Source organism: Medicago truncatula, chromosome 8 (genome assembly GCF_003473485.1).
Source record: "Medicago truncatula cultivar Jemalong A17 chromosome 8, MtrunA17r5.0-ANR, whole genome shotgun sequence".
NCBI lineage: Eukaryota > Viridiplantae > Streptophyta > Magnoliopsida > Fabales > Fabaceae > Medicago > Medicago truncatula.
The window spans coordinates 43,887,219-43,896,302 of record NC_053049.1 but is presented as its reverse complement, the minus strand read 5'-3'; the positions used below and the strand labels follow the sequence as shown (position 1 = coordinate 43,896,302).

At 33.5% G+C, this 9,084-nt stretch overlaps 1 protein-coding gene across 2 annotated transcripts; it reads right to left on the bottom strand.

The window, feature by feature from the left end:
- Nucleotides 1-1,213: 1,213 nt before the first annotated feature.
- LOC11427622 (protein PSK SIMULATOR 1) lies at nt 1,214-8,837 on the bottom strand. Of its 2 annotated transcripts, none has more exons than XM_003630342.4 (12): nt 8,162-8,837; nt 6,430-6,755; nt 6,235-6,327; nt 6,034-6,124; nt 4,721-4,814; nt 4,255-4,352; nt 3,966-4,035; nt 3,588-3,691; nt 3,056-3,172; nt 2,586-2,662; nt 2,417-2,461; nt 1,214-2,315 (listed from the first exon to the last, which is right to left on the bottom strand). In XM_003630342.4, the coding sequence occupies exons 1-12, from the start codon at nt 8,459-8,461 to the stop codon at nt 1,808-1,810; spliced, it is 1,923 nt and encodes a 640-aa protein (XP_003630390.1). In that variant the 5' UTR covers nt 8,462-8,837; the 3' UTR covers nt 1,214-1,807. The 2 variants fall into 2 exon arrangements, with proteins under 2 accessions (XP_003630390.1, XP_039685146.1); XM_039829212.1 differs by lacking the exon at nt 8,162-8,837 and adding an exon at nt 7,200-7,752.
- Between the last annotated feature and the right edge of the window lie 247 nt (nt 8,838-9,084).

The following is a 9,084-nucleotide window of genomic DNA, read 5'->3' as shown; positions in this document are numbered from 1 at the left end:
TGTCGCTTTAGCCAAAAAAAATTGTTTCAAAATGAATGTCACTTTCAGTTTTCAATGCAATAATAACTTTTTCTTTTCACTGTACCCTCCAATTAATACTCTGCACACTACTTCCAAAGTATTACTTTTAAAACTAACCAATAGTTAATAAGGATAATTTGGTAAAATAAGCATTCTCTTTCTTTTAATCATTGTATTTCTTAATATGTGTGTAAACACCTAAAACGACACTCATTTTGAAACGGAGGGAGTATATACTTACAAGTTTTAGATGCATCGAGTCAAGTATAAATCCAGTATGTCTTCAACATCGTGACTGGTAGGGAAATGGAATCTTGCAGCTGATTTTTCTTTTTTTGGAACAATCAGGTTTTTCTTTCTATTTCGGTATGCATGCATGAACATGATGATTATATTTGTTGACCAAAGATTCAACGTCAAACATGAACATATAAAAAGGCAAAAAGTGTGTCTTGCTTGTGATATGACCAACTGATTTTTGCGTAGGATGTAATTGACTCAAATGTCAAAGAAACACAAACCCGCGTTACGTGCATTAGCATTAGCATCCACTCATGTTCCTTTTAGGAACGACCAAAACACCAAAAACGTTTTACACAAAGGACATTACTTGGTTTTCTTTTGTGACGTTCTTCAATTTTTACCATTACATGATGTTAAATTTAAATAATAGATAGTAAAAACAACATCAATAAACTTCACTTAAGTTTTGTTCTTATAGAATGTAGCTCATACATAAATAGTAAAGTGTAAAACTCAATATAGATTTCTTAATACACTCATAATTTATCATGCATGTGTATCTAATAATAACTAATGATATGTTTATATAATCAATGATTGATACCCACTTTACTTTTTAAAGGGGACTACTCACTTTATTTTTTATTGGACCAAAAAGAATTTACTTCAAAATTAATTGAGTAAAAATATAGCTTTGTAAATAGATAACCGGTATTGAAATTATAAAATCTGAGAATACGCTGGTGCATAACTATAAAATCTTGTTGGTTAATATATGTATGAATATAATGACTATCATATACTACATGAGCAATTTTCATTTATCTTCAACTCAACTATTACACTTATATTAAGATTGGAAGCAATCTTTAATAATTATAAAATAAAAAAGAAGGCCAGTATTCTTTTGATGACTTTCAGTTTGTGCTTGATTTACCAAACAAAAGACTAAATAACACAATCAAATGTACCATGATACTGGTTCCCAAAGTTCGTGTACATGGATAGCACAAACATATGGCATCAATCTCCTTTCTATATCCAACAGTGTTTCTAAATATTATCCCATTGACATGGACTACTATCTATCACAGCATAGCAAAAAAATGTAATTACAAAGATTTTCAAGTGTCAATAAGTATAGGCAAAGATAGCCAAACAAATAATTATATAATACATGCAATGCAAAACTGCCATAGAGTACCAAATCCTCACTATCTATACACTCAAGAATTAAAAAAAAAAGAATCCACCTTGCTCCAATAGAAGAGTGTATTGCAGTCACATTGATCCAGACAAGAAAGTGTATCGTCTCAACAACCTCCGTGGTAAAGACGATATGTACATCATGATATGATACTACATTTCACCAAAACCAAGCTCCTAATGAAGCTAAGAAATCCAGGATGCTAGAAGATCTGCCAAAATCTGGCATCCAAAACACTAGCTGTGTGAATATATATTTACAGAGAAGTACCATTCTTCTGTCCTCATGTTGCTACCACCCTTTCATTTCAAAGGCGATTAAGAATAGTCCCATATATTATCTGGTCACATTTACTCTGTCAATCACATCCAATGCTCTCTTTTTGTCAATACAAAAATCAATTGCGGGAACCTTAGAGTGAATTTTATTAAAAGATAATTCCTTGCTTCTACTTGTCGTCGAGTAACTGCTACTTTTGATTAGTTTGCTGTTATCTGTCAACTCCATTTTCAGACTGTCAAAGTCCAAGCTTTTACTTTTACTGATCCCTCTAACAGGAATTTTGTTATTTACATCCTTCAGCATGATCTGCTCATCGGTTGTTAGCAATGGTGATACTGCGTTTGTAGATTGTTTATTTGTCTTTTGCAGGACAGTGCCAACATGAGACTTTATGACAGACTTGACTTCTCCAACATCACCCCCGGCTTTACTTTTGACCGCCAAGCGGTGAAGCCACAAGAGAAGTTCAAGAATATAGTTTTCTACTTTTTCTTTATCTGCATGGTGAAATGTTTCAATCCGCATTACTTCGGTCTTCATGGATTTCTTATTTAGATCAGATCTGCAACAATCAAACAAGAATTTTGAAGAAAAAAAGTAGGGGAAAAAAATAAGGAAAAAAAAAAAAAACAAGTTTAGTTAGCACAGTAGATTGTTACTTACCCAGTGCTTGCCCACTCTCCAACCCAACCAAAACCGTGATGCGCTCTGAATCAATTTTAGAGCAACCAAACAAAAGAAAAGGAATTAGTTAGTTTATATTGAAAGTGGGTAAACTAAAGCTTGAAGAAAGTTTCTCAATTTTATATATATACAAAGTCGGACATCTTACTTGGCTGTGTTTGTGGCAATTGGAACCAACCAATGCAATGTTTTTTCCATCTCCTGTTTAATATCTGCTACAGTGAGCTGCTTGAGACAGATAGCACCCACATGAAAAAACCAAAAAACACAATTAAAAAAACTGCACTGATTGAAAGTGGAAAGGCGAAAGGCAGAAAAAATATATATAATAATTTTTGAACGTTTTCATTGACATTCAGATTATACATGAAGCTGCTGCAGTGTGCTAAAACCTACTAAGGTAGTAACGAAAATCTTATGGATATTTGTTACTTCCTTTGGTAGCCTCCTTTGTTTGGCGGCCCTTTTTGAGTATTTTGAAACTTGTACATTCTATAGTTATAGAAGTCTAATGTTGAATCTATTTCTGCATGACAGTTCTGTTTGGCAGTGCAGGCGTGCATGAATCTATTTCATTTTGAACATATAAAAGGAAAGAACCAACAGATGAGAACATACCTCTTCTGCAACATGAAATGTAGGTAATTTGGAACGCAAAGTTAATTTTATATTAGGAGGCAAGCTCTGATATAATGTATCCCTTGTATTTGCAGGCATAGAACTGGATCTGGCAACCTAACAAAATGAACACAAGCTTAGTACAACGCTTTTCAGCAAATAAGCTAAATCACACATGGCAGTTGACAGACATTTTTTTAAAATTATTAACAATTAAAATTACACGTGATAGTCTCTGTTAGAATATAAGAAATATCTTATAATATCGTTGATATTATATTACAATGTCTTAATCTTATAATAGTTTGATACTGCCATGAGCTCTAAAGTGATTCAGGCGCAAACAAATAACATGCCAATCATCAAATGATCAATAAAAGATGTACGACATGATCAAAGCTTGTCTTGAATCAAAGTAGTGACCTAGTTACCTATTCCTTTAATTGATTTTTTAATTAAGAGATACTGATAAAGCAAACTCTTGGAACTTAACCATGTTAGGAAATAATTACAGTAAAGAAGAAATACTTACTAGAGTATCCATTTGGAGCACTATATTTGCATAATGCAAAGAGAGGCCTGCAGGACCCAATCTTTGGCGATTGCTAATGGTTCGAATAAATGGTTTACGGCCATCTGCAGATATCCATCGACAAAACTCGTTGCAGTTATGAAGAAAAATACAATTTTCATACAAATTGAGACGAAGAGTAATTTGATGATTCAAAATAAAGATTTTCAAAAACTAGAAAAATATATTAACAAGGCTGAAATTTGTTTCTTTGGCTACCAATGATGTCAATTAACTTGTTATATTGATAACTGATGATGGTTATTCTAAATGAGATTAGAAGAGAGCAATAAAACAAGCAAAGCAAGTACAGCCTGAATGCCTTTAGTGAGTAAATACCTGGACTGCCAAAGGCTTTATTTATCTCCAAATGCAAAAAGTGGACTATGTCTACAAGTTTCTCCATAACCTGTAAATTATTAGGTAATGAATTATACTCTACTTTCTAAATTCTCATGTTCTGCTCAAAATTAATCAACCTCAGCCAGTAAAAAACATCTTAAGAGTCTATATACTAGTTCCATCATTATACATGGATAAATTACTATAGAAGTATAAAAACATATAGGGTGGAAGAGAATACAAGATGAGACCATCCCATTCATCTACAGAAGAATTTTGTGGTTACCTCCTCCAAACTTCTGGACCAGAGTGACTTCTTCTTCAAGTGCTTAACCTGCTTCTTTTGGCTTCTAAGTTCTGCCTTCAAGATTGACAGACTTTCGCCTATATGATGAAGAGAGACAGTTTGGGTTATATGTATATAACAAATTACCTAAAGAAATATTGCCCTATACTGTGTTCAAATGTTCAGCTCGAAGTGACTTTCTCTTTAGAAGTGTTATATAATAACCATCTCTGTGTTTTCATAAACATTCCAAAAAGAATATGCAAATCAGGCTCCACAAAATTAAAAAAAAAAAAAAAAACATAAACAAAAACCAAAAGTGTGTGCTAGGTATTTTTGCAAATCAGGCTCCACCAAATTAACATTGAATTAGAAATTTTCACAAAATTTGGAGCTTAATATTTTTGGTCAATAATTGCTTGCCACAAACAAGAGTTGCATGTTATGTCACGAGAATTATTCTTACCGCTTTGAGCTGCACTTGAATTGTCCTCCTCATCACGCTTATGCTGATAATCTTGAGCGAATCTATCCAAAGCATGTAACTCATGGTATAATTCCTGAGACCATAAAAAAAGATTTTTCAATTTCTTTTAGAGTTAAATTCCACAAAATAAAAGTTGAATGAAATGCAATTTGCAAACAAAATCAATATAGAGATATTTTATGAATTCCTTGATTGTACAGCAGAAAACATAATACAAAACTTTGAAGAGAAATTTTTCATAAAATCTTATGGAGCTGATATTGATAGACGACAGCATGTTGAAATTGAATAAACTTTCCTATGCTGAAACAAAGGAGAAATAGAAGATGCAAACCATCGAATTCAAGTTGGGTGGTTGCAATGGAGGATGGCCTCAGGTGTTCTATGTGATACAAAAGTACCGCTCGAGTTGAAGGCTAAATTTATCATACAGCTGTAAGACTAGTGACGTTGTATGGGACGGGGTGTTGGACGGTAAAGAACCAATACGAGAAAAAATGAAGTGTAGCAGAGATGAGGATGTTGTGTTGGATGTGTGGTAGGATTAGACAAGATAGGAGTAGAAATGATAACATTAGAGACAGAGTTGGGTTAGCACCTATCGTAGAAAAGAATGTGGAAACTTTAGGTGGTTTGGGCATATAGAGAAAAGAGTTGTAGATTCCGTAATAAGGAGAGTAGATCATATGGAGGGTAGTCAAATCGCTAGAGGTAGAGGAAGACTTAAAAAGTCTGGAACTATTAAGAAAACTCTAGAGATTAATAAGTTGGATAGAGATATGATATATGATTGAATATTGTGGCGCCGTTGATCCATGTAGCCAATCTTATTAAGTGGGATAAGGCTTTGGTTGTTGTTGTATAAATCATGATACATATAAAAGATATCTAGCAGAACTATAAAGAAAATGGGAAAGAGAAAGAAAACCCTCTATTCGATTGACATGCAACGCAGGTAAAAGTAAAGTAGAGAAAATACCTTTCAATCAAATCCCTCAACAGTACATTTTGACAAAAATTACGAAAAGGTAATTTTTTCTGTATAAAAAGATATTTCCACTTCGGTTCGAGAATAATTAATTATTCTATTTAATTCAATGAGTAACTATTTTTTTTTCTTCAAATAACTGAGTAACTATTTATGGATTCAATCCACTGATTGATTCTAGTTTTATTTTTACCAAAAAACAAAACTATTTAAATGGAGAAACTACTATATTTTTTTCATCTTCTAAAGAACTACAATTTCTGGAGTTAAATTAAATATTTCCTTAGTAAAGGAATACACTCACCGCCGTATGTTGAACTAAACTCATCAATTGCTGCATTAATAACTCTGCCTCTTCTTTTGTTTGTCTTTGAGAATTAAGTTCTCTGCTAATTCTAAAATTTACAACAAAAATACTGGTCAGAACAAAAATAATAAAAGGTTATTTTTCCCTGCATTGCAAGGCTAAAAACTAGACGAATTGAGTCAATGCAATTTATATTACTTTTCAAAGTATCGATCCAAGTTGTGCCACTGAGGATCCTTTGACCGATTTCCAAAACGAATCACCTCATCAGAAAATACTTTCAATTCATCCCTGGAAACGTACCAAATATCAGAGCAAGTTGGCATTTCAAACTAAAACAACTGAAAGTTGGCTTGTTAATGGAATCTCTGAGGTTTTGATTTAATCCATTACCTCTTGTCTGCAGCAACAATCCTTAAAAGTTCGTCCATATCCTTTGATACTAAATCTTGCACAGCCTCTAGTTTAAGCACCTCTTCTTTCAAATGTTTAATATTTTTTGTCGAAAGAGATTCCATGAGACTGAAGCCCTTGACAATAGTGTTTGCAACCTCAAACGCTAAAATACCAACTTCATTCCCCTTTGTTACAGCTCCATATGCAAAGCCTCCGCCAGAATTTAAATTTGTCATGCTACTCCCAAGTGTGTCTAGAACGTCAACTGCTTTCCCGAATCCAATAGTGCCAGCTCTGCCTAGGCGTGAACTCACCTCGGAGACCTGAAATAGAAAGACATTAGTCGTCATTTTTCTCCAAAGTTGGTAAACTTAACCCCTTTCGCTTGGTTCAGAAATTTTAAAATAATAAAATACTAACTCTAAAATCTCCTTGATTCCCAAATTATAAATATATCCATAAATCTTAAACATTGGTTCCTCATGGTTCACTCTGCGTTTCTCTCCTCACGTTGGACAAAACTCACTCTCAATTTGAAATGAGGACTGAGCAGAAAAATGTAACATGTGGTTGTGGAATAAAATAACCAACAGTGAAAATGGGAAAGCAACAGAAAAGAACAAAGTAGTGATGGTGATGAAAATGGTAGGAGTTAGTGGAAGAGCCAACAACAGAATACTTTTGAATTCTTCAGCTTTTTAGTGTTACAAGATCAATGGTTTGATAGTAATATTACCTTAAACAGAAAACACAAAACTAATACCAGCCTGCATAATGTGTAACACTTTCTGAGCCGCTGACAAGTAACAATTAACTCGGATGCCAATTGAGAAGTATCCAAGCACTTGGTGAACCCACCCTAAAAATCTAGCTATCAAGGGGAAAGAACCAAACCATTTAACTACTCCACCGAGCATTCCGTCCTACCCGATGTGGGACTTCGGCGCCCCATAATACCCAAGTTTCTATCAGATTCTTGAGTTGAGTGAGCGTGTGCAATTGGAATGAAGTTTGGCTCTATTGCCAAACTAATGTAGAGTACGAACTGCTAAATGGGTAAGATTATTTAGAATCTGCCATCACACGACAAAATAGTATCACTGTTCCAGAACCTCAAAAAACAATCCTTGCATCAATTTTGTTCCCCAAAAGCCATCCATTCAATTTGAAATAAAAGTGGAACATAAGAAAACTTAACCGAAATTTCATTCCCAAGCAATATCATCTTTGTCAATTCCTTCCAGCTCAGAATTCAAAAACAAAAATTGAAAAGATGCAATTTTAGGACAATTCTACTTTCCCCCTCTTATCTATCCAAACCCAACCCATCACCATTTACAATATGTTTTATGATTCATCGACATAGCTGATTTGTCTAAGATTACTAATTGATCAAGACCTTATTCGGATAAACAACTTAATTAAGCGCTTATCATATAATTGTTCATGTGTAAGCTATTTTTATTAAAAAAAAAAAAAAAAAAAAAAAAAAAAAAAGTCAAATTGTTTTCATGTAAGCTATCATAGAGTTGGTGGAAATAAGCCGAAAACAGCTTATGGACATGCCACAAACTATTTCCATAAGCACTCCCAAATAATAGTCTCACAAGTGTGCCGTTTAAGCGGTTACATAAACTCAAATAAGTCAATCCACGCATAAGAATTCAGAGATTGAACACATAAACAGAATGATATGAAACAAACAAGAGAATGGTGAAACTGAACAAACCTTAGCCACAGCAGCTTGCCTTGATCTTACTGACCTAGACTTATGTGAAAAAGAATCAGCATAGCGTGGAATCCCATCATAGAAATCATCATTCCTAGTTCCTGCAGAAACACTAACAGCTTCTTCTTCTTCTTCTTCCTTTTTCTTACTATCCACACCCTCCTTTGCACTTGTCAAATCACTGGTATGCTTATGATTATTCTTCTTATTACCAATACCAGATTTATGATTACCATAATGTTCTACCTTCTTGGTTAAAGCCTTATTACCTTTAGTAGACTTAGAACAAAGACCCCCCATATCAAAAATTCAATATTTTTTATTTAATGAAAAAACAGTAATAGTGTGGTAACTGAAAAAGGGAAGAATAGGTTGAAGTTTAAAGAGAGAAATTAAGGAGTTATAAAAATGGAGGATATTAAAGATTGAAAAAATGGGAAGAAAAAGTCCACACTCAACACCCAATTGGTTACAAAAAGTATTTAATAATAATAATATAAGATTGATGAAAAATGATAATTTAATGTTATGTTAAAACAATCAAAGAGACATGAGGCGGCGATTGTGGTCGGTCATGTTCAACCTTCTCCGCAGGAGGGCGTACCAAACAACAACTATTTGCGTATGAAATCTGTCTTTGACTTTCATCCATTACTACTTTGACCTCTTTTAATTACGCTATATTACAAAAATAGGATGTGAACTGTGAACTTATTATGCTCATGGAACTTCTCCTCAGCTTAAAGCTCCCTTTAGAGTTTAGATTCACGGAACACAATGAAACATAAACTATTTGGAGTCATTAAATATTTAGCTAAATCTTTTTTTTTTTTGCCATGCATAAGATTCGAACCACGAACTCTGCATATATTATACATTATTTTTACCAACTAAGTTAAGCTCACGTGGACTAAACTCTTTTG

What these genes read in the sequence shown, in the direction of transcription:
- LOC11427622 (XM_003630342.4), bottom strand. Translation starts at nt 8,461, where the DNA reads ATGGGGGGTCTTTGTTCTAAGTCTACTAAAGGTAATAAGGCTTTAACC. An exon ending in TTCAAGTGCAGCTCAAAGCG is followed by an intron (nt 4,353 to 4,720) that starts GTAAGAATAATT and finishes TTCATCATATAG; the next exon opens with GCGAAAGTCTGTCAATCTTG. An exon ending in TAAAGCCTTTGGCAGTCCAG is followed by an intron (nt 3,692 to 3,965) that starts GTATTTACTCAC and finishes GGATATCTGCAG; the next exon opens with ATGGCCGTAAACCATTTATT.